General features: G+C 45.3%; 1 protein-coding gene across 1 annotated transcript in view; it reads left to right on the forward strand.

Moving 5' to 3' along the window:
- Window positions 1-235: 235 nt before the first annotated feature.
- LOC144799330 (beta-1,3-galactosyltransferase 5-like) overlaps window positions 236-26,220 on the forward strand; it is a 159,787-nt gene continuing 133,802 nt past the window's right edge. The window contains exon 1 of the mRNA XM_078670578.1: window positions 236-393. Coding sequence (XP_078526704.1) covers window positions 236-393 — 158 coding nt within the window. The remainder of the gene's footprint in view (window positions 394-26,220) is intronic.

The raw sequence follows: 26,220 nt of genomic DNA on the forward strand, positions 1-26,220 counted from the left end.
CCAGAATCACACGATGTTGAGCCGAGGCCGGGATTCACCCCCCACCTTATCCACTTCCGACGTCACCTGCGCTGACTGATGGCCCCATCTCATACCTCATGTCTGTCCATTTTATGTATTTTTTTGTCTTTTTTTCTGATTGAACGTTTCTCTGACACTCTGCTTCTTCTCACTGGCAACTCTGATGTGCCTTCTTGTGACTCGGTTGCCCTTGCATCCTGTCTGCTGCGCTGTCATGGGGTTGATGACGCCCCGCGAGCACCTACCTCGGCTCCGGGACAGGGCTGCGGGGCGGGGCCGCGTCACCGCCGTGAACGAGGAATCCACCTCTGGATTGTGCCGTCTTCAGGGACACCGGAGCGGGAGCGAGCGAGGCGCAGCGCCGGGAGAGAGGTGAGTGCGAGGCGCCCCCGCGGAGGAGGGGCCCCCTGCCACTAAAATGAGAAATACATGGATGAAACCGAGATAAAAAGAAATATGTACACTTCTAGCACAGATAACCGAGAAGCTGCACCAAAGAATATAGAAGAAGTCAGCTAGGCTGCTGAGAATAAAACAAAGCGCGGGCGAGAATAACTTTCACTTCTTAGAAAAAAAAGAGATAAAACAGCATCTCAACTCATCTTTAAAGGGGCATCAGTCTACGGGCCGATACTTCAAAAGAAGAGGGAAATTCACGGGGAGTCAAAATCTGTTGACCGGAGCGTATCGACGGGGGCGTAAGGGGTGGAACACCCCACAATATTTACTGTCATTCGGGTAGCATGTCCCAGATGTCTGACTGGTTGGGTCTGATATGTGCTGGGCCACTGGGATTATGCGGTAGGGCAGGGTGAGATTATGAGGCAGAGTTGAGTAAATTATGAGGCAAGAAAGGGCAAATTATGTGGCACATTTAGTTATAGCATTACTACATTATTTTGACATTCTTACACTTGTTAACACTGTCTGGGCATTGGTTGCACCTCATTACCGATGTGCATCAGAAGCTCACTGATAGCAACTCTTTGCTTCTTTATGTCTCATTTCAGTGGAGAAGTGTGGCTCAATGGTTAGAGCGGCAGACCCTGATGCAGAGGTCCAATTCCTGCCTTGGCTGGTCTCGGCGGATCGTGGGCTCATAATTCCTCGGACCTGATTTCTCGCCTCGGTGCCTACTCTAAGCATGGGTCCCACGCTGCAACTCTGGGCAATAGCTTGCTTAGTCTCCACAACGGCCCCCCTACAGCGCTAGGGATGCATGGTTGCACCCTGGGGATGCCCAGGAGTGGACATTTCACGGGGAAAAAACAGGAAGGGTTCCCTAGCGGTATGAGTACAGCGCCAGGACACTCAGGAGTATCAGTGCGCTTTACAAGTACGGCAACATTTACATCTACATTTACATCCTCGGGCACTGAGAGATAATCTCCCCGTGGGACAGTTCCTGAGGTACAACTACAAATGTTTTTCTGGATCTGTCGCAGGAACTGACCAACAAGTTGGGGAACCGCAATTACCCAAAGAAAGTGGTTAGAAAAGCTAAAAAAAGAGCTTTTAACACACCGCGCAGTGCACTTCTTGTGAAAAATGTGAGGAATAGAGAGGATTGCGTTCCGGTTGTTATGACCTTTGACCCAATGGCAACAAAAATTAGACAGTGCATAAGAAAGCATTGGTCTCTTTTATCCAATAACGAGTTCCAGATGCCACCACCTAGGTTTGCATTCCGGCGAGCCTGTAATCTTAAGGATAAACTTGTGCATACCCGTGAGCCCGCGGATAGAGCATTGAGTGTTACCACCATTCCCAATGGACTCTATCCCTGTGGCTCCTGTTCGGTGTGCCACCTCACCAAGAAGAGTACCAGCGTCATATTAACATCTGGAAGAGAATGGTTTTTAAATCAATTCAGCAACTGCAACACCACTCATGTGGTTTATCGACTTCTTTGTCAATGTGGCCTGCAATATATTGGGCGGACTTCACGTAAAATCAAGGTCAGGGTGCAAGAACATCTAAGCACTATAAAGGCAGGCAAACTGACGACAAAATGAGTGCAGCATTGTTTCAGTGAAAAACATTCCTTTACTAGGACGGTCCTAGAAAAGGTGAAGGGGACCCCACAAAATATCGAGAATGTCTTGCTATCCAAAGAAGCTCACTGGATTTACAGAGAGAAAACAGACCACCCGGGGCTCAATGAGATTATAGAGTGGAATAGGATAAAACTCTAGCTAAGTGTTTTTACGAGTCTTCGCTTTTTAGTATCCACCAGGGCTCTGGTGGATTAAGTTTAGCCTGCAGCTCCTTTATTCATTGAAAGGGACTAGTGACTATTGTGCCTACATACATCCTGTATTATAATATACACTGGGTACCTTTAGTCACGTGATCCAATTTGTTTTAAGGTAACAGAATATCTCCTTCCACCTATATTTAAGGTTCTTGGCAAAATGCATGTAAGTTTGATCTCGACGTGAGTGTAATTTTATACATTGAGTCATGTGCATACATCATATAACCTGCATGACATGTTTGGTTAATTGGATAAGTAATATCTGTTGGAATACAGTCTCATCGTACAAACCCTGTTTATTGAGGCAGAATGGAGCGGACAGACGAGAAGGAGACAACGCGCTCGGCACGAAAACACACGATGAGATGCGTCCTGACCTCATCAGAACCGGTCGCTCCACCTCGCTCCTGAGCCGCCTGGTGTTCGTGGCTGCCTGGTGTCCACATTGCTCCCTCGTGGGCTGCCGGTATTGCTGTGCTCACTGCTGCGCCTGCCATTGATATTAAGCTGCCTTGATTTGCTCCTTCAGAAAACAACTAAAAACTTGGATATTCGATAAGTAAAGTACCCCCCCCCCCTCCCTCAAGCGCCTTGAGACCCTCTGGGTGAGTAGTGCGCTATACAAATTTTAAACTTGAACTTAAACTAGAATATCTGGGCATTGATGGCTACATGTCCGTGCTTAGAGGCAGTAGAAGCTTGTCATTTAGGGGCTGCCTGGTTTGAACGGAAGCAGGATGTTATTGCGCTCCGTGTTTGTTTGTTCTGTCGTGGCTCTCATTTAACACACGGGCACCGGGGGAACGACTGTTTGCAACCTGATAAGAAATGATTTACTAAGAGCTTGAGAGGCTTTTTTCAGCTGCTTGAGAGTGGTTCTCGATATTGTTGATACAATTTCAGTAACGATGTCCTGAACTCCGTACATTTTAGATATGTGATAGTCTTGCTGGACTAATTTTTAGACCACCACATGTTTGAGCTACAATTTGAAGTTGGTACAAATTGATAGACCCTCTTCTTTTAAATTAGACAACACGAGGTGGTTGTCAATTGATACACAGCTGAGTCATAAAGAAATGAACACTGCTGACATTTTTGTGTGTTTGTCTTTGGTCTGTCGTTTTTGTGTTCCTAGATTGATGATTACAATCGGTGTGACTACGGAAACTCACCTCCGGAGTATCATTTTTATGCTCTGGCTCCTCGGCAGCTGGTACAAGTGAAGTGCATTGCCTGAGGGTAAATATTGAGAATGCATCATCACACACACATTCCCAAAGAGTGGCGTACTGGGTTTTTAAAATTTCTATTGTGCTTCCTTCTTGACAGTTGACATAGAAAAGAGTGTCCAACAGTGGTGTGGCAACAAAGAGTGTAGCCCTGACGAATCTGCAACAGTGCACACCCAGTTTCTATGAATAAATTTGCGGAGAGGTGTGCCTGCTGATTTTAAGCACTTTTGTTTGTCACTTGCAGATTGAATTTGCTACCACTTTTTCTTGCACTTTTTGGTTTGTTGCTTTGGACACACTTTTCTTTTGAACTGAATGACGACCAGTGATGAGAAAGGGGCCTAGTCTGGAGATTACGTGCCAGTTGCCCCCAGCGTGGTCCTCCCGTGAGGTGTCATTCGGTTCTTCACATATTTTTGTATAGAACTCTGTCTGTTTTCAATCTTATGTGGTGGATATTTGGTATTGATCAAGGTCTCAGACAGCTGTTTGTTATTTTATGCGACTGTCAAGAACCGTTGGCCAATAGGTTCTCTTTTTAACATTTCAAATAACATTGGACGTATTGCAGTTAATACCCCCGAAGAAAATTACGGTATACAGGGGAGAGTAACAGTGGTCAGGATTACATGACTGGTCTGTTATAAAATTCACTGATATAACTACGTCTGAAGGACAGGGTTTTTTGTTGTTGACTGCACCTCATTAGTGCCAGTTTAACACCCAAATATAACAATAAGTGCCAGAAATGTGACCCGTTAACCTTCGCTTAAAGGCCTTCCACTGTCCGCAAACACATGTTGCTACATTTTTAGTAACTTTTTAGTTTGTTAGAATGTGCAGATTATGCATCAGATGATAGATTAAGTGGCGAATGAGGCAAATCTATTCTTATGCAAAGCACGCCACAGGCGCAAAATTGCATAATTCTAGTGGCTCTGCGTTGGTGCACCATGACTGTTATTTAAGTTCCTAATCCTATTATCCTATGGTAAAATTCATAAAAACCCAATTTTATAAACACTAAACACTATTTTAACTTCAAGCATAAGTCTATCCAGTGCACATGCTATGTCCAGAAGGGTCATTTCCGTTAGTAATTCTATTGCATGTGCACGGTTCTGTATACCATATTTTAAAAATATTGGTCCAAAAATAATTCTTGTGTCAAGGATTTTAGGACAATCTAATAATATGTGCAAGATATCGCATTTTGGGCCTAAATTTCAGGTGCAATTACCTTCAGAATCCATCCTAGCCTCCTTTATCCCGTCATTCATATAGCAAGGGTTGATCCCTATTCGTAATCTTAAAACTTCATTCCTTAAGTAACGGCTTGGTAATGTATCTATCTATGAGAACTGTTGATAACATTTCCATGCTTTAATCATAAAACTCACCAATTTTTTCCCCTCCAGGTACAGGCAATCCTGATCCTGGGACGTTTCTTTCCCTAGTGCCTTCAATTTTCACCTTGCAACATCAATTTGTAAATCCTGGGGGTTAAAATTAACTCCTAGTTCCCTGCATACTGTCTCTAACAATTTCCTAACCTCGATGCCCATTTCAAGTCACTGTCAAAATTTCCCTTTCGCACCATTCTCCTATTTTTTGCTCCTACCCAGGCGTTGCCAGAACCTTAATAATGCCATAGGTACCATTACCTACCAAGATACCATGCTCGTTTCTATTCTTACTGCCTGTATCATAGATGATCTGTGAAGGGATAGTAGCTTTTTTATACATTTTCCCTCTTCGGTATCCCACCTCCTTTTGCCACTTATCTACAATAATTTGGCTCCAAATTTAAACTGAGGCGGAATCATGGGCCTATAAGCTGTCAAAACCGGTCTATCTGACCTTTTTCCATAGTTCCGATTAAATTGTTTCACTACACTGACTGATGCCTGCACTCCTATTCCTAATGTATTCAGATGAGTTTCCCATTTTTGGGGCAAAACATTCATCATCCCTCAAGACCGTGAGAGGCAAACATTCAGCATCCCTCAAGGCCATGAGAGGCAAACATTCAGCATCCCTCAAGGCCGTGAGAGGCAAACATTCAGCATCCTTCAAGGCCATGAGAGGCAAACATTCGGCATCCCCCAAGGCCCTGAGAGGCAAAACATTCAGCATCCCTCAGGGCCCTTAGAGGCAAAACATTCAGCATCCCCCAAGTCCCTGATCGCTACCCACTGACTCCTCAAGGTGGTGAGAAATAAGGAAGAAAACTCATCCCAAAACAAGTTGCATGTTCTGGGTGGGTTACAGGCATCTGGCTGGAACCCCTTAGAGTCAAAACATTTTTCAACATAGCCCCATTGTCTGGGATAAACTTTCAGTGTTGCTGGGGGTCTGGACTGCTCAATACATGCGCCGAACAATGTTGAGATGTTTCCTGTTGGGTTCCATGCCCCTGGATGCAGCCATACTACTGTCATTTGTTGGTAGATCAGCGAATCAGGGAAGGACTGAGTATGAAAATCATAGGAGGGCCGAATGAATATCAAAGAGCTGGGGTGCCAGCTGTGAAAGGGACAGAAGGGACCACAAGCACCACCCACGCAGGGTCCCCCTCGGGGTTCTGAATGATCTTTGGGATCAAGGCAACTGGAGGAAAGACAGAGGGCAGTCACTGACCCCACATAGCGCCAGGTGGCCCTTGAGGTGGTAAAGCACTTTATCAATTTTTATTATAGTAACATATCATCACTGCTTGATGTCCAACACTGACATTTATTTCCACTAGATGTCTATCTTTAAGCCGCTGTAGAATTCTTTCTTGTTTATTCTCTGGCCTGGTTGATATTACTGCACTTAACACAATCCTTGTAGGAAATGAAACCTGTTACTTCTCTCTCTTGATGTTAAACACATCGTAAAACTGCTGCCCTTTACTTATTTATGAACAGATGGTGGCAAAGTGTTGACATTATTTTTTATGTTTGCAGTTTTATATAGCGTGGACTTTGCCCTGTAAATTTTAGCGCTTTACATGAGCACCAGATTACCTCAAATATTTGTTAAGGTATGGCAAAATGAAGATACTTACGCAGAATCACACGATGTTGTGCCGAGGCCGGGATTCACACTTGCTTATCCAGTTCCAACGGCACTTGCGCTGACTGATGGCCCCATCTCATCCCTCATGTCTGTCCATTTTAGAATTTGTTTGTGTTTTTTTCTGATTGAAAGTTTCTCTGATACTCTGCTTCTTCTCACTGACAACTCTGACTAAATGTTGACTTTTTAGGTCTCGCCTGGCGTGAGCAGCGCATGCGCTGCTCCCACTATGCAAGTTCTTCTTGGAATCGATAAAATTCCAGAAGTCGTGTTGCTGCTCTGCCTACAATTCTGATTTGTGGGCGTCGTTTTGCGTCATGGATGATGCAAAACACAGTGTAATGATTGCACCGGAGGCAATAACTACCCTGAGGGTTGCCACCCTGTCCACTTTTGGCCCCGCCCACTGGAATTTGATCTTTTACTTGCGGCGGGAGACAGTGTCTCTTAATTAGCCGCTAAAGCACTTTTTTTTCGGATTACCGTGTTTGCCTTCAACTAAACCTGACTCGCTTTTTAGGTCTCGCCTACGCAGCGTGCATGCGCTGTATAGGCAAAAAGACCTTTTGCAATTGCTTTGGCTTTTCAGCCAAAAACGTGCACGCGTTTCATTGCCTTCAATGGCAACGCGTGCACGTGTGGCAATTTACTTGCGGGAGAGCGCAGCGCCATATGGTAGCAATTATGCTCCTGGTGCTGCTCGCTCTCGCAAGTGAAATGCTTCCACGCGCCCCCTCCTCTCGCCCCTCCCCCTGCTGCCTCCTTTTAGCGCAAGGAACGCGCTTGTTTGTTTACTTCGGTGTGGCACCATTGATAGCTAAGCGGCTTGACTCTGTGTACATTACTGCCTCTCCCTATGCAACTGTGCCTTATCTGCCACAAATGTACTGAGCGCCAGGAAGAAGAAAGACTCTCTCCTTCGCAGTCAGCTTTTAATGTGGCCTCTCCAGGCCCCGCCCACTTGTTATTGTCCGACTCTTCACCTGCTTGACGTGCAACTCTCCTATGCACAGTATTTCCAGTACCCCTTTGCTCTGCTTTTCGCGGCACCGCAGAATAAATTCCCAACCTCGGTCCCCCTCTCTGTCCTGCACAGACATCCTGTCACTTCACAGCTTCCCTCCTGCCTGCACATGAGTGAGGGCTGCTGCTCCACAGGGCCCCGCCTCCGGCTCGAGCAGGATCAAATGAGGACGCCTCCCGGCAGGGCACTGGCAAAAAGTGCTGATGGTTATCGCTGCATGCCAAGGCAGGGAGCAGAGCAGGCACACTGGGTGAAGTGGAAAAGGAGAGACACGGGCAGGCGAGGCGGGAGCGGCTGACTCATTCTACCGCTGCTGGGCACCGAGGGAAAGTCTCACTTAGTGCGCATTGCCAGGGATAGAAGAAACATGCCGCCTCTCAAGGTCTGCACCGTAGGCTCGGAAAACTGGTAGGTGTCGCCGTCCAAGGAAGCCTCTGCGACCCGTGCCCGCGGGGTATAATATAACATATGTCCTGCGTTGTGGCTGCCTCGCGGACTGGCTCTTGCAGGCTGCAGTGAGGCTTTTTGGATGTTACTCTACTGTTTGCAAATGGCACAGCTGTGGTGCAGGCAGTTTCTTTATGTTCACGTTCCTTCACACACTTACAGTCAGCAGTGACACATGGTGCATGTGTTCAGCTGTCTAAGACACACGTGACTGGAAAAAATATGAAGCCTGTTTACCACCAGTGAAGCCATTCGATGTGTTTTCCTAAAGACCAACCAGCCACACACCCCTCACGTTTCTAGTCAGAGGACGTCACTCATGTGGGACCTCCTGAAAAGACCGGGACCTGAGCTAGAACGCAGAATTAACTAAATCCCGAAATGTTTAGGATGTGAATTCCGCTGGATATAGGGGAGTAAAATTCCATACGATATTTGTGTATGGGGCTATTTAATGGTCGAGAGTTTGGCAGTCGAAATGTTGTAACATACATTTTTGCAAAATGTTTTTTTTGCATTCTGTATTACTTCACATGGAACCGCTATCCTCTGCACAGACGTCTTAGTGCATATTCTTGTACGTACCACCGGCAGGTCTTTAAACTCATTAGGTCTGGGAGCTGGTGAAGGGGGTGCAGGCTCCCTTTACCCTACCTCTCACCCCACCTTCATTTGAGTGGTGTCACCCTGCTTGTGGAAAAGAAAAATGCCTGCCATTGACTTGACTTAAGTAAACATCTGCCCTGAAAACCTTCCTCATCCTCCAAATAATACTTTCTCTTCAATGACTTTGATTCGCTCACCCCCAAAAGTAGCCCGTCCCACCTTCTTAGAGCCTGAGACTGGAGAGGTGTGTGCACATAGTGTAGCGAGTGTGCTGAAGTGAGGATTAGAATGGAGACATATCACTCGCCTAGAGCACACTGGGTTCCTGTGTCGTGACATATTTGTATCTTCATACTTAGGACAGTGTAGTGCTTCTACTGTCAGCCTATGCATACAGGAGAGCACTGTCTCTTCTACCTTTGGCCCAGTAGCAAGAAGGGCTTGCCTTGCTTCTAATCTCTAGAGATTGGTGGCAGATATGTCAGTTGCATAGTAAGGGTGTCATCTCATTTGCCCTAATGCCAGGAGGCAAGCAATTGGTACCTATCACTTGGCGGGCTTGACACATTTGCATAATAAAGGTGTAGTGGGCCTCACGAACTCCTAAGCCCCGGTACCACTGCAGCTGCTACACGCCGACCCTGGTAACAACATGCCATTTCTTCTCAGAGCATACTCCGCTTCCGCAAGCAGCAACACAGTAATATTTGCTTATTTATTGAGAAGATGTAGCGCTTTCAACAAAGCGCTTTACATAATGAAACCTGAAATCACAGCCGAGACGAAACTGTTGTATTTGTATATGGGGAACATTAATAGAAACTGTACGCACAGCAACGTGCCCGGTAAGGCGAAAGAGAGAAGGTGTTTTTCAAACAAGGTAAAAGGCTGCCACGGTAGGGACAGGACAAACACAAGCATCTGCGTCTCTGCAGCACACTGTCTTTTGTAAGCTTAGAGCAGGGGTATTCATGCCTCACAGCTGTCTAAGCTCTTCCTGCCCCTGTGGTGCCCTGCACGGTGGGTAGGCCTGTGTCTAGACAGATCAGTGGCACAGCAGACCCGTGGGGCTTGGCAGGACGCAGTGCCTTACTATTATCCAAAGCCCCTGTTTACAGTGATCACTGTCCTCCATTGCACCTACCGTCATAAGGCACAGTGGAGCTGTGCTCATGACGAGCTCGTCATAACTGCCGCGGAACCCCCACGCGGGGCTAATTCCTCTCCTGTGCGGACGTTCCACGGGAGTGGGTGGAGTCATGACGAGCTCAGCTCGTCATGAGCACAGCTCCGCTGTGCAGCATGACGAGCTGGGCTCGTCATGAGTACCGCGGCGCCACGTGGGAATTAGCCCAGCGGCGAAGGGGCTAAAGCAAGATGACCTTGGGACACTGTGTAGACACAGATTGTAGTCCCCTGGGACCTTTCAGGCACTATGAGTCTGATCTGGAGACGAACAAGTGATTGTAATGCATGCTTCCTGTGACACTCTCCACAGCACAAATGTCTTGCACCATTATCTAACTGTTCAGCCCAGATTAAAAGCACATGAAAATCTATACTGTGGAACACTTACTTATATAGCAAATATAAGTCAAACTTTGGGTGAAATCACTGAATTTGCTAGTGCTTCTGTGTCTTACCACCCAGCATTCCCACGCATGTGAAAAAAAACAGTACCCCATTTTTGTGAGTGGCCCAATTGCTTGGGGCATGAAAGCCCCCAAACGCACTGTGGAAACATAAAGATTATAGCTTTCAATTCCCATCATTCTTGGGAAGTCGGTAGCTGTCCTTTTTGGGCATGGAGTTAGCCAGTACCCATGGAAACCTCAGACTTCCCGATCATTCCAGAGTAGTGTGGTTTTTGGAGATCTCACTACCTTTATCAAAACTGCCTGCCAAACTTCAGACTTTGGTTGAAATCGTAGAATTTTCTTACATTTCTGTGTGGGGAAATTCTGAAATGTATAGGGAACAACAAAGGTCCTACCTCCCAATGTTGCCAAATGTCTTTCATTAAAAACAATAATCTGTTTCTGTGGTTGGGCCAGTGGAAAATGTCAAAAATGTTGCTTAGAGCGTGCATAGATTCTTGGGATGTGGGTAGCTGCAGTATTTGGGTCCAGGGTCGGCCAGCTCCCAAGAAAACCTAACAACTCCAGACATTTCTGAAAGCTAAAGACCAAGGGGAATCTAGGGTGGTGGGGCTTACATGAATACATGCAAACGTCATATCTATGCCTAAAAATATAGGGGCATATCATCAATGGCAGCGATAATTATCGCTGGACGTGTGTAGCGTGCAGAAAATCAACGCCGCATATCGCCGGATTCTATCGACCGGTGAGCGCACTATCAGCAACGCGCATCGCTGAGGCGATAGAAATCCAGGCAAAAGCTGCGGAAAGAGTAGAAATCGCTGGAATGCCAGCGATAGAAAAACGCATTAGGGAAAACCTTATAGATAGGGAGACATGGACTCAGGAAAAAATCCACCTCCCATTATAAATATGGCTTGGTAAGGAAAATAGCCGGCGTTACAAACCGGCGAAAAACCCGGTTAGTGCTGATTTTAATATCGCTAGGAGTGTTAGCGATACACTTGAAAATAAGGGAGAATCTGGGTAAGCGATAATATCCCATGTTGCTTCATGGGACACACCTCCCTTGCTTCTCATTAGCGATGCAATGTTGAAGCAAGGGGTAATCCCATTGAACACGCGTTAGCGTGCTCTTGTAAATAAAGCGATATTTTTATCGTCGTATTTCGTCCGAAAACAGACGCAAACGCGGAGATGAAAATATCGCTAGCCCTTGATAATATGCCCCATAATGTACTCACACTTACCATGAGGTATCGCTGCAGTATTGGGCCCAGGGGTAACAATCACCTAAGGAAACCTGCCAATCCTAGACATTTCTGTAAATTAGACATCCCAGACAGGCCAGGATGGTGTGACCAGAATGGATCCAACAGCTTTTTCTTAACCATTATGCCCTCAAAATGTCTAAGTATAGGTGAAAATCAATTTCTTCATATTTGTGACAGACTGTTCTGGAATCTGCAGTCAGCAGCAAAGGCCCTGCTTTCCAGCATTAACACACTTCTCCCGATGAAAGCGTGCCCGACATTTGTGTGTGGCTTTATCGGACTGGACAACAGTGGGTCAAACTCGGCCTATTAGTCGAGTGTGATCTAATGTACATGAGGTTACAGTTTTAGTCCTACCCAGCCCAACCCAATAATTGGGGGTACCATTTTATGCGAAAGAAATGCGAGAATGCAGGATGCTATGGGCCATACGTATCATTGAAATTCGCATTCGCAAAATGATATGTATGAAGGAAATCGCGATGCAAAATAAGGAATCACAAAATTTGCGATTCCTTATTTTGCGATTGCATTTAAGGAATTGCAAATTTTGCGATTCCCTAAATGCAATGTAAGAAGGCAAAAAAATTGGCTAAATGGCCTTAAGGAATCGCAAATTACCACCAACTTCTAGTTGGTGGTAAGTTGCGAATTCCTTGAAAAATGCAAATTTTAGCATTTTTCAAAGTGCCATTAGGGCATGTCCCTAGGGCATGTATGTGCACAACATGTGCACCTATGCTTATTTCAGGGGTGCAACAGGGTGTCCTTTGGACACCCCTGCACCCTTGAAATTATTCTCAATTTGCGATTAGCAAATTGCGAATCGCAAATTGAGAGAAAATTCCCATTCCTTCCTATGGGCCTCCTGGCCCATAGAAATTGCGAATTCGCAATTAAGGAATATCAAGAAATCGCTAAAAAATTGCGTTTTTCTTGATACATACCATTTTGCGATTCTGAAATAGCGATTTCTTAAAAATTGCTATGACAGAATCGCAAAATGGTTCCTTGATACATATGGCCCTATGACTTTTGATATAGGCTAGAAGTTCCTGAGAATCTATTGCACAGGTATGGGGATATTGCTATTTTTAAACTGTACTTTGGCATTTTCAAGGCATTCTGGGTAAAGAAAAAACATGCTGAAATCCATGCTCACCACACCACCTGGAATGGCATCCCCTCAGTCCACCCACACATTCAGCAAATGGATCTGACAGCAAATTAAACCAGTCTTTCCCTCGTCATTTCCGGTTAACCTGTTACAGTGACCTGTATCCAATAAAGTATATGAAATAGATGGCGTTCATTTATAATATAACATTTACTCAGCAAGCTTGCTGAGAGAAAGAGCCAGGTTCTGCCAAGAGACGAGTGTGTATGTTATACCATTTGAACATATCTAACTATCGGCCAGATTCATCAAGGTCCCGTTTTGCGAGTCCTTAACCCCTTCGACGCTGATGACAAAGCCAGCTCGTCATGGGCGTTACCTGCACTACGCGGATGACGAGCTGGCTTTGTCATAAACAGCGCGATTTTCAAAAATCAGCGCACAGCGGGAAAACGCGGTAGCGTGGTAGCAGTTAATAGCGATTATTAAGGAATCGCTATTAAAGACTCGCCAAAACAGGATTCATGTAGAGATCGCAAAAATAATTGCGTTTTCTACAGCTTCCTTATTTGCGAATAGCAAATTGCTAATCGCAAATAAGGAATGACTCTCCATTCATTCCTATGGGCCTAAAGGCCCATAGGAATAAATGGGGAGTCATTCCTTATTTGCGATTAGCACTTTGCTATTCGTAAATAAGGATGCGATTTCAAGGGTGCCAGGGGTGTCCAAAGGACACCCTGTAGCACCCCTGAAATGGTGATTTACACTGGTGTTGCGCACACACATGTCCAAAGGACATGTGTGTGTGTAATATACAACTTAGAAAAATGCACTAAAGTGCATTTTTCTAAGTTTTCGCTATTTACCACGAAGTCAGACTTCGCGGTAAATAGCGGCCCAAAATTGTGATTTCGCAATTCTAAAATGGTTCATGAATTGCATTTAAGGAATCTCAAATAGAGATTCCTTAAATGCAATTTCTCGCAATTTAGCGATTTCGCATTTTGCGATTTTTGCATTTGGGATGATGAATCCCAAATGCAAAAATTGCGCTCGCAAAGGGCCAGATTCTCAGAATCTGGCCGTTTGCGAGCCGAATTTCCGTTGATGAATCTGGCTGATTATTGCAGGTTCCTGTGCAAAGAGAGGTTTAAGAAAACGGGTGCATTTTTATTCACATCAGTGGGGAAACTCCAGGTCAAATCTGGGCTAACGGGAACACCCCTTAGGAGTGCCCGCTGCCTACACTAAAATTAGGGTGTCATGGCACCGACTGCACATTCATCAGGACGGTCTGACCTTCATGTTTAGTCAAAATATCTTTTATTGTATTTGAATAGCCAGTTTCCTGATGTGACCCTCTGAAATAGTATTTCTGCTGGACCACGCCCAGTGTCTCGAGCTTCAAGCCAGCTCAGATTCGAAGATGTGATCAATTATTTTTGCTCAACAGGAGGAGAAAACAAAAAGTATCCTTTAGTCACTAGTGTGAGAATATGGCGCACAGAGTTCAACAAGCCGTTGAGAGCGACTTCTCGTCTGAATCTGATCCCTTGACAAAGGCGCTGGGCAGCGCCGAAATGCATTGGGAGGCCATTGGAGGCCATGTTTTTGGCGATTAAAATGTACAAAAGCTGAAGATATTCGTTCATGAAGATATTAAATGTGAAGTAACATTAAGATATCTGGATAACTCATGAATAAGTAATAAAGAAGCAACTCATAACAAACGTATCTGTTTGAACACTTTATTGAAAACGGTTGCTGAGGCAACATATACTTGTGCCCAGGTATACAAGTTGATTATAGAACTTGTAAATTTCATTTAGTACATTCCACACCCTGGAGTGGAGGGTGTACCCGGAGCACAGTAAACGTGTGGATATTCGCCAATAACCTGAGCAGTGCTCGAATCACTAGATTTTTGTGAATATGGCGCACACCACACACTGCAGCAGCCGAATTCAAGCTCCAGCTGGTCGGACAGGTTTTGCCCTCTACCCCCTTCCTTCTTGGCCGGGCCCTCCTGGCTCACGACTTGGCTGCACGTCTTATTTCATAGTTGCTCTCGGTGCGTGCACATGATTTTAAGTGTGGTCGCTCACAAACCTCTTCTTGCCTGGGATGGTTCCCTCCTGTACTTGCTAGTTTCTTGGCAAACTTGAAAATGTGAAAGGCCGCATGTTGGAGCATATTACCAAGGGCCTTATCGCCGCTTTAGCGGGAATTTTTACCCGCTAATCGGCGATACTTTTATCGCCCTATTACCTAGCTGTCGCTAACACCAGTTAGCGACAGCTAGTAGGAGATAGCGATCATCTTGGGGCCCACTTTGCATGTCAGCGATGTTTATCGCTAATGACATGCAAAGTGGGCGTGCCAAGATGTTAGCGACTGTAAACAGTCGCTAACATCGCTATCTCCTATTACCTACAAAGGCCTACTTTTGGAAAAATTTGCGCTAAGCGCGAATATCTCCAAAAGCTCACCCCTGCCCTGAGCAGTTCTTAGCCATGTTATCCAATGGTAGGTGGATAACATGGCTAAGAGCATTAGCTCGGTAATGCATGAATATCGCTGACTTTTCAGCGATATTCATGCATTATGGCCGATTTTTATCGCTTTTGAGATAAACCTTGATAATAGCAAGGTTTATCAACGCTAAAAATCGGTAGAGATCGGCGATAATAATATTGCCGCTAACCGTGTTAAGCGATAAATATCGCTTAATCTTGGTAATATACCCCCTTGTCCTTCTTGCCTTGAGTTTCAGTCTCAGGGCAGTAGTGGTCATGGCGGACACTGGGAGGTCAAATGTACTATTTTAACTCCATGCATAGAACATGTGGGAAAGTTGAACCTTCTCCTAAATAGTTTAGGAGACTTGTTTACGATTCTAATTTAAGTCCGTCACTATTTGGGCAAAGTTAGAAACTCCCCAAGGGGCATATTAACAACACACAGCGAAAAATATCGCTGAGCGCGCTTAGCGCTATTTTTAGTAACGCCGGCTATCGCTGGATTGAAAGGCTGAGATAACGTGGTATTTTTAACGTTTATCTCAATAGCGTTAAACAATCCGGCGATAGCGGCAGAATAAGGGGACATCGCTGGATACAAATGCGGCGATCAGGGAATCCTTGTAAATAGGGAGATGTGGATTTAGGCTTAGAATCCACCTCCATTTATAAATATAGCTAACTCTGACAATTTGCAGGCGTTAACTAATGGCGATAACCGGAGTTAGCGCGGCTTTTTTATCTCTATGGGTTTCATGTGCCATCTTGTTAATAGGGAGAAGCGCTGTTAGCTTTATTTTCCCTGTTGTTTTATGAAGAAATGCCTACTTTGCATCTCATTAGAGATGCAAAGCAAAGCATCGTTAAAAAGGCTGCTAACTTGCGCTAATGCATGTTAGCACTGCCTTGTAAATAGGGCAAAACAATTATCTCCGCTTTTTTGGCTTTTAAAGCCAAACAAGCGGATATAAGGCCCTTGATAACATGCCCCCAAGTATTTTAAGCCAAGGTTTAAAATGGTAGTATTGCACTGACCCCATGTTGCACCCTGAGGCGGTGGCACAACATAGGCCCCAGGGTGCGGGCGGGGGGGTCGAGCTACAGGAGGCCCCCCTCAGCACAGTATCCCTGCCTGAGAGCTCCTGACTGAGTCTGGAAGGGGGACCCTCCATGTAGTTTGCAGGGGGGGGGGGCTCAAGTTTGGTTTCGCTAGTGACCTGAGGGCCCCACTCCACCCACCAAACTAACCTACCTCTTCAGGCTCCTGACAAAACGTCCACCATACAGAGTCTATACACGGCGATCCAGGGCCTGCTTTGGACAGGTTACCAGTTCAGTTCACAAAACTTTGTTTCGGATAATCGTAGTATCCATAAAAGTGCGATAATGGTTAAAAAACGGCAAGAGTAGCCATACATAATAGTAGGAATGACAGTTGTATAATCACAATATCATAGTTTATCAATGGCAAGTTAAGACAAAAATCATCAATACTAAATAAATTACCAGTATATAAAACCAATCTGTTCAATGATTAAAACATTCTGTACATAGTTCAAACTCAATTAATTAAGCATTGTCTTACGCGCCCTGGCTGCAATTCTCAGAAATGTACTTAGGCGAAAAACCAGCTCTTCATCAGCCACGGCAAGCATACGGGAATAAGCAGAAACCAAAGAGGTTACCAATGCTCGAGACAGGGCGGTCCATACCTGCAGCTTGCAGGCTGGGATCTCAGCAAATGTGTGGGCTCATGCCAGGTCCAGCGCAAGGATTTTTCCAGTTCCTGCAATATTATATTTTGTCATTTGAACCATCCCTTCCTTAAATAGCAGGGCCTTTTTGCAGCCATGTGTAACATTCTGGCACCCTGTTATGGCTGTAATGTAGTTGCCTGAAGTGGCCATACTTTAGAAGAGGCCTTGGACCAGTATTGGACCATCCTTGCGCCCTTCCAAATGTCTGCCTTTGAAAACCAGCACAAAACCGAGGGAGACTCCTGCGTGGTCTACATTCTGTGCTCGTTCGGGGAGATGTGCTGCCCCGGTGCATGCTCTGTAATTGGTCGCGTTCAGGGGCAACCAAAGATTCCTTCATGTGTAAGGAAACAACCCACACACATGAGGGACCTCGCCGGCATGAATATACAGGATCTTCTCCAATATGGTGGCTTGGTATTTCAGAAGGGTCTTCACAGTAACTCTGGGTGTAGTTCGCGAAGTAGCGCTACGGGTAGCTACGCGAAGTGCACTTCGCACTACGGGAGCTACGCGTAGCACTACGCAAACTGCGTAGTACCCTGTTTGCACTGTGCAAGATTCCGTTTTCAATGATTGCACAGTGAGGACAAGCATCCGGCACTGTGCAATCATTGAAAACGGCATCTTGCACAGTGCGAGCTGTAGTTTTCTGCCTCTCGAGTAGATTTTTACTCGAGTGGCAGCTTTCTCAACGCAGACTGGTAGTTTCTCATCACGAGCGGTCGCGAGCATACGCGGCCCTTCCCAATGAGAACCCTGACCTCCCCGCGTTGAGAATCTCGCCGGGAGGTTTATTTTCCACTCTTGCGATCGGCAACTTGATGTTGCTGATCGCGAACGAGGAAAAAGTCTCGCCGGGATGTCATTTTGCTTGCTCGTGGTAGACAACTTGACGTTGTGGACCGCGAGCAAGCAAAAAATTACCTCTGCACTACGCTACGCTACGCGTGTTTGCACGGTGCTACGTGCAATTTGCGTAGTGCGAAGTAGCGGAAATTTCACAAACTACGCAAGCGTAACGTAGTGCTTTGCCCAGGGTTATTTCACAGTCACCGCTGTAATACCAGTCGAGGTGGGTATACCATAGTGGGGCAATTTGACAATTCTAACGTTAGTGTTCCCCAAGTACAATATGATAAAGAGCCAATTGTGTGCAAGATCTGCCACTGGACTAAGGCATGAACCCCAGTGTTGCTAGCCTAAGGATTTTCTTGATGCAAGTAGATCTACCGTAACCCTCGGGCCTGTGCAGAGAGCCTTTAGGCCTGCTGAGCTGTTACTGTACTTGGCTTGTCTTTCTTTCACTCTGGGAATGATCCAGGCTGGAGAGATCAGCTAATTGTCTACAACCAAAAGGGTGCTTTTGATGTATCACTAATGATTTTGTTAGTGAGAAGGGTATAGTTTTTCATTGTTCATTGTGGGAAGGCAGGCGTGGATTTCATATTGGTTTTGTTAGTGATTCTATTGATATAGAATCAGATTTTTCCCACTTATTAGAGTCTTTCCATTGTTTGCCTATTTTGCAGGGGTAATATCATAATTTGTCAGTATTTCCTCTCTCACATTTTGGTTTTAGTCAAAAGATGACAAACTGTTGCATTTGTTATTTGAGCTGACTTTGATAGGGGGCTGGAATGCTTTGGTTTTCTTGTTGAGCGAGTGGAATAGTTTTGTTGCACTGTTTTCTCTCATTGAGCCAAGTGTGAAATAAGGCAGATTTGGCTTTGAAGATTTTCACATACATTCCTTGCTGTCTTAGAGCATTAATCCTACAACTGGTTTGATTTTATCCAATTTGCTTTCCAGTGCTCTAACTAATTTTCTTTCCTAAGTAAAATCTTTGGACAACCAAAGTTCTCACTGCTTTGATTTTACCTTTCAGATGAAAATAGCCCACTCCCTACAGTGTGATAGCTGCTATGGTATTGTAATCAGTTGTTAGTTGAGCTACATCACTGCTAGAGACATCAATGTTAGAGGCATTGGGCCAAGTGCTGCTATATCAATATCTTTCAGGTTTCTGCATATAATATACTGTTGCATGGCTAAACAGTTATAAGGTCCCAAATGAGAGAACTATTGGCTATGCCAATGCTTGATATTTCTCTGGCGTGGATTTTTTTGATAGTGACTATTCTCTACTGAAAGCCCCAGGTATGGACTCTAACTTGGTTATGTGTTTGCCTGTTTCTTCTTCTTCTTGTTAGCCATTTTCAAATACTGTATGCTCCATTTAATTAATTCATGACACATGGTTTAGTGAGAGTAGAAGTTCCTTCACAGAAAAGACATGTGACTGGCTTGTAGCCGTTTTAGTGAATGGAACATTGGTAACCGGGATGTAAGACCAAATGGCCATGATAAAAGAGCTGCTAACAAAGTTGAGGTCAATTTTGTCACCATAGCAGGACAAAAATATTGATTTAGTTTTATTTATGTAGGTGACATCAATAGCTGTTTCAAAACCCCCACGCATGTGTTATGGGAACTATTGAAGGTTGTTCGTCTACGACTGGCTTACATTTATTTAGTTACAAATGGGGGTGGGGTCGCACACTACTCACACACCGGCGGTGTCGCCCCTAAGGACTGTGGTCAATGTAGTAAAGTGTTCGCGATGCATCATCTTTCGATCTTCAACTATCTTCGCTGTCTTCGCCATCCCTGGACACGTGTTTCGGGGTATTACCCCTCATCAGCAGGGATAGGCCGTGTACTGGGGTTGCAGATGGCTGCCAATATCTGCCAGGTAGAGTACCACTCAGGCGCGTAGGTGCGGGATCCCAGGCTCGTCAGCCCGCTGCTCAAGGGAGCTTTAAAGTTACAAATGGGGGTGGGGTCTCACACTACTCACACACCGGCGGTGTCGCCCCTAAGGACTCTGGTCAATGTAGTAAAGTGTTCGCGATGCATCATCTTTCGATCTTCTGCTATCTTCGCTGTCTTCGCCATCCCTGGACACGTGTTTCGGGGTATTACCCCTCATCAGCAGGGATAGGCCGTGTACTGGGGTTGCCGATGGCTGCCAATATCTGCCAGGTATAGTACCACTCAGGCCCGTAGGTGCGGGATCCCAGGCTTGTCAGCCCGCTGCTCAAGGGAGCTTTAAAGTTACAAATGGGGGTGGGGTCGCACACTACTCACACACCGGCGGTGTCGCCCATAAGGACTCTGGTCAATGTAGTAAAGTGTTCGCGATGCATCATCTTTCGATCTTCTGCTATCTTCGCTGTCTTCGCCATCCCTGGACACGTGTTTTGGGGTATTACCCCTCATCTGCAGGGATATACCGTGTACTGGGGTTGCCGATGGCTGCCAATATCTGCCAGGTATAGTACCACTCAGGCGCGTAGGTGCGGGATCCCAGGCTCGTCAGCCCGCTGCTCAAGGGAGCTTTAAAGTTACAAATGGGGGTGGGGTCGCACACTACTCACACACCGGCGGTGTCGCCCCTAAGGACTCTGGTCAATGTAGTAAAGTGTTCGCGATGCATCATCTTTCGATCTTCTGCTATCTTCGCTGTCTTCGCCATCCCTGGACACGTGTTTCGGGGTATTACCCCTCATCAGCAGTGATAGGCTGTGTACTGGGGTTGCCGATGGCTGCCAATATCTGCCAGGTATAGTACCACTCAGGCGCGTAGGTGCGGGATCCCAGGCTCGTCAGCCCGCTGCTCAAGGGAGCTTTAAAGTTACAAATGGGGGTGGGGTCGCACACTACTCACACACCGGCGGTGTCGCCCCTAAGGACTCTGGTCAATGTAGTAAAGTGTTCGCGATGCATCATCTTTCGATCATCTGCTATCTTCGCTGTCTTCGCCATCCCTGGACACGTGTTTCGGGGCATTACCCCTCATCAGCAGGGATAGGCCGTGTACTGAGGTTGCCGATGGCTGCCAATATCTGCCAGGTATAGTACCACTCAGGCGCGTAGGTGCGGGATCCCAGGCTCGTCAGCCCGCTGCTCAAGGGAGCTTTAAAGTTACAAATGGGGGTGGGGTCGCACACTACTCACACACTGGCGGTGTCGCCCATAAGGACTCTGGTCAATGTAGTAAAGTGTTCGCGATGCATCATCTTTCGATCTTCTGCTATCTTTGCTATCTTTGCTGTCTTCGCCATCCCTGGACACGTGTTTCGGGGTATTACCCCTCATCAGCAGGGATAGGCCGTGTACTGGGGTTGCCGATGGCTGCCAATATCTGCCAGGTATAGTACCACTCAGGCGCGTAGGTGCGGGATTCCAGGCTCGTCAGCCCGCTGCTCAAGGGAGCTTTAAAGTTACAAATGGGGGTGGGGTCGCACACTACTCACACACCGGCGGTGTCGCCCCTAAGGACTCTGGTCAATGTAGTAAAGTGTTCGCGATGCATCATCTTTCGATCTTCTGCTATCTTCGCTGTCTTCGCCATCCCTGGACACGTGTTTCGGGGTATTACCCCTCATCAGCAGGGATAGGCCGTGTACTGGGGTTTCCGATGGCTGCCAATATCTGCCAGGTATAGTACCACTCAGGCGCGTAGGTGCGGGATCCCAGGCTCGTCAGCCCGCTGCTCAAGGGAGCTTTAAAGTTACAAATGGGGGTGGGGTCGCACACTACTCACACACCGGCGGTGTCGCCCCTAATACCCCGAAACACGTGTCCAGAGATGGCGAAGACAGCGAAGATAGCAGAAGATCGAAAGATGATGCATCGCGAACACTTTATTACATTGACCAGAGTCCTTAGGGGCGACACCGCCGGTGTGTGAGTAGTGTGCGACCCCACCCCCATTTGTACATTTATTTAGTGGGGCTACCTACAACGGCTGGTTTTAATCACTATACTAATTCAACACTAATCCTCTATGGGTCCCGGAGTAGTGTGCTACTCGCCGAAAAAGCGATTTGACGCCTCGTCAGGGGTAGTAAGCGCTATATAAATGCAATTACAATACAATACAATATCAGCCGCTCAGTCCAGAGTCTCCCAGCCTCTCTCCATTATTCCAGGACCTACAAAGAGTGCAGTAGGTTTAGCAGCACCAGGGTGTACCTCCCCAACCACCTCGGTTATGGCTAATCAACTAGAGATAACGGAGCCCTTTGCCTTTCCCTTGCACCATGACCTGGCGCCCTTGCTAGGCGCATGTGTCTGGCAAGAGCAACATAGGGAACAAAATCTCCCATGAGGTGGTCTCAGAGGGAGCGTCGCTTGCGCACACATAAAAAACATGAGCACAAGGGCTCACATATTACATACAGGGTCAACAAATACACACACACAGGGGCACCGGCTCAACATGCAGACAAAACACGCACACATGGGCGCATGTACAGCATCAGAGAAGGGGCGTGACGCAGGCCCCTACACCCCATACGGAGCTGGGGTGGAGGGGCTTCAGAAGTTCAGTGGGGGGCAAAAGCTTCCCGGGGGGCCTTTCAGACCAAGACCAATGTATTTCTGTGACCTAAGGGAGACTATGGCCCATCATCACATTCTGCGGGGGTATCATTTTGCGTTACGCCACTGATTCATTCATTCATTATTAACTTTATTCGGTTGTTACATAGAAAAAAGACAACCATGAAAGTACATATTTAAAAATTGCAATATAAAAACAAAGCATGAAAAAGACAAATATATGTACATAATCATCATTAAACATTAAAAGAAAATAACTAACTACGGCGAGGCAAGAATTGATTTTCGTACTCTAAAAACATTTTTTAAAAAGGCTGAGACAGAAGCAATAGTGAATATAATAAAAATAATAATCCACATTTGTAAAGCGCACAATCACCCGTTAGGGTCTCTAGGCGCTGGGGGCCGTCGGGAAGATTAAGCAAGCTATTGCCCAGAGTCACATGGTGCTGGGCTAACCTGCCGCCGGAGCCGGGGATCGAATCGTGATCCCCAGATTCCAGCGTCAGTCGCCCTGGCCGCGGCGCCACACCTCTTCCTCTAGAAAATGTTATCTAGCTTCTGAATGGCTAAAAAGGCAGGGCAACACTCATTTAAATCCATAATCTTCAATATGGGCACAATCCATCTTTTCCTCTGTACAATATAAAACTTACAAAATAGCAAAATATGCATATCAGATTGATTGGATAATTCATCGCATGGGCACTTACTAAGTTGTTTTGTCCAATCATTCATTTTGGGAAAACTAAGACATCTAAATAAAACATTAAACCTAAAACGGATCAATAAGAACCTTTCAAAGGCTTTCATGTGTAGTTTAACATATGGCTGGATGTCGCTAGTAATCATTATCAATTGATGAGCAACCACAGTACATTTTTTCATCTCGATGCTCAGTCTTTGATCCCCCAGATGGGTCATACATACATTTTTTAGTTCTCTTCTTGACACATGAGTCATCAATAACGGATCTTCAAATTAATCCCGGTGGCCTATTTCTATGAGAAACATCTTTACATAAGACAACCATCTTATTTTACTAGCGTTATCCAGATTCATGGCATCTCTCAGTATCCATTGATTAAAAACGCACTCCTCTGTAGTCCAAACCCCATGCCACAGTAATACTGGTTGGACTTTGATAACATTCTCTAGATATGGTTGGCCCAGTTCGGTGTGACAGATATACGTGAACATACTGTTTGGAACTGTTAGAAGGTATCTCATAAAACAGTTTTCTGCCACCTGTAATGATTTTACATTTGCGTACCCCCATATTCCCGCGCCATATGTATCAAGTGAAACACATGTTGCTCTATATACAGTTAAAAGTTCCCCAATCGTTTTTTTGCCCAACTTTCTGCTAAAATTTGTAAGGGCCATTATACATTTACAGAACAACAGCCTCCGTGTCTTTATTGTTGTGTTCCATAGGCCAGTTTGATCGAAGAGTATACCTAGGTACGGGAAAGTGGGAGTAAATTCCAACGGTTTAGAATTAATGAACATTACTTTCTTGTTCTTTTGTGCCGCAGGGCCACAATTCATGCAAAATGTTTTCGTACAATTAATTCTTAAGTCCAAATTAGTCATAAAGTTGGAAAAAGATGTAATCATCCTTTGCATAGCTATGGGTGTTCAGGCCATCAAGACCCCGTTGTCCACATATAATAGTGCAGGGAGCGATCTTTTAGCTATCATAGGCATGTCCCTGCACTCCCTGTGTAATGTATTTTCGAGATCATTAATGTAGATTGTAAATAGGAAGGGAGCGAGCACGCACCCTGGCCGTACTTCTCTTGCAGTATTGATGGGCTTAGTGCATTCTCCGTTCCTACCAAATCTAACTATGGCCCGTGCTCCCATATAAAGTTCCCTGAGGAAAGAAACTATATTTTCCTCCACCCCCAATTTTTCGAAAATAAGCCAAACGCTGACGTTAGGTCGACAAAGGTTAAAAATATTCGTAACTATGGTATACTTTTCTAGAAGGATGTGCAGATTAAGACCCTGTTCAATAGTACCAAGGCCTTACCTAAAACCATATTGAAGATCACTTATTATTGAGTGTTCTTCCGCCCATACTTGAAATCTATTTAAAATGACACGCCCAAAGATCTTAATGGTTGAGTCTAACAATGATATTGGGCGATAACAGGTACAACTTGTCCTGTCTCCCTTTTTAAATATGGGTACAATGATAGACTCAAACCAAGAGGGTAACAATCCATTTGAACAAGATGCATTAAAAAGTTTCGTAAGGATTGGACCCCATAAGGCCAGGTTATTTTTGTACAGGTCAACTGGCACCCCATCAGGGCCAGGGGCCTTGCCTCCCAAGCTGGATTTAATACCTGCCATGACTTCGTTCAGAGTGATACACAGATCCATTTTTCTATTACTATTTATAGTTTCCTCAGCCACCGCAATTATTGCTGGAATCTGATACGAAGGCATCACTGGGCTATATATAGCCGTGCAGTGCTCTATCCAATCGCCATCCGAGATTGCTATCTCTATTCTAGCCTCAGATTTCTCACTAAGGAAGGGTGCGTTGACTGCTTTCCAGAAGGCAGCAGTATCTCTACTCATAGAAGCCTCACACAAGGATTCCCTCCTTTTTCAAGGTATCCTTTCTCTGTTTTAACATATTTTTGTACACCTTACGCAAGTCCCTGATTAAGTTCTGGTCTCTTGGGGTATCGGTTAGTGCATGTTTAAGGTTAGAGTAAGCCTTAGTGCAAGCTGTATCAAACCAGCTAGCAACATTATCTTTGGGATTTTTCTTATTAACCCACAGGCTAGTTTTAATGTGTGAGGTTATAATTACAAATTTTTTGACAATTGCTGAGTCACACGCATTTCCATCCAGGCAACCTTCAAAACTGGCTTCGCATTTCCTAATCAATTTCTGAAGGAAATCTTCCGGGACCACTTTGGTCCATTTTAGGGAATACCCGTTTTGTCGGTTCAAAGCAATATCATCTACAACCTGTCTCGTTGGGCTGTCTTTATTTGATTCATAATCGAAGTTTAAAATGTCCATGCTAAGCGGGAAATGATCGCTTAATGCGGTGTCTAGGGTGTTAAGACTTTTAATCTGCTCACTATATCTAACAGAGGTTAAAATAAAGTCAATTGTTGAGAATACACCTCTACCATTAAATGTGGGGCGAAAAGGGACCTTGGGATAACAAACTTTATTTGCGACGCCCATATCGCATGAAAACATGATGTCGTTTAGAGCAACCTCACATACAGAGAGGTCAAAGTGAGATAAACTAATCTCTTCGCTCAACAATGTGCCGCATACTCCACGTTCCCCTCTTTTACTTAATGAGGAGTTAAAATCCCCTCCCCAGACAGCAAAAACTTCCTTCGCTTTCCCTCCTAGCATGTATATAAAATCGGCTCTCAGTCCTTTTAACATATCATTCAATACTTCAGCCGAAGCGTTATTATAAAAATTTACAATAAGCAGGCACTGCACTTTATTAATATGTATCTTAACCATATGATAGTATCTATTGTTAATGGGAAACTCTATTTTCACACATTTAAACAGGTTCGATACATAGGTGCATAGCTCCCCTTTGGCCCTACCAAAAGTTGAGCCTACTGCTGGTGAGAAAAAAGTTTTAAAACCGCACAAATGGTGCGCCTCCTTAGCCCAGGTTTCCTGCAAGCTCACTATATCAAAGTCGTTAACAAGGTTCAACCAGATATGATTAGACATCTTAGTTTTAATACCCGCGATGTTCCAAAACATTAATGACCACATGCTCTTTTCTGGTGTGGTACTACTGCTCAGATTACAGTTATCATTCAGAGTATTCATTTCACAACTGCTTTCCCGCAGTGCAACTGGTTCTTCTAAATCAGTA

This window comes from Lissotriton helveticus, chromosome 12 (genome assembly GCF_964261635.1).
Source record: "Lissotriton helveticus chromosome 12, aLisHel1.1, whole genome shotgun sequence".
Classification (NCBI taxonomy): domain Eukaryota; kingdom Metazoa; phylum Chordata; class Amphibia; order Caudata; family Salamandridae; genus Lissotriton; species Lissotriton helveticus.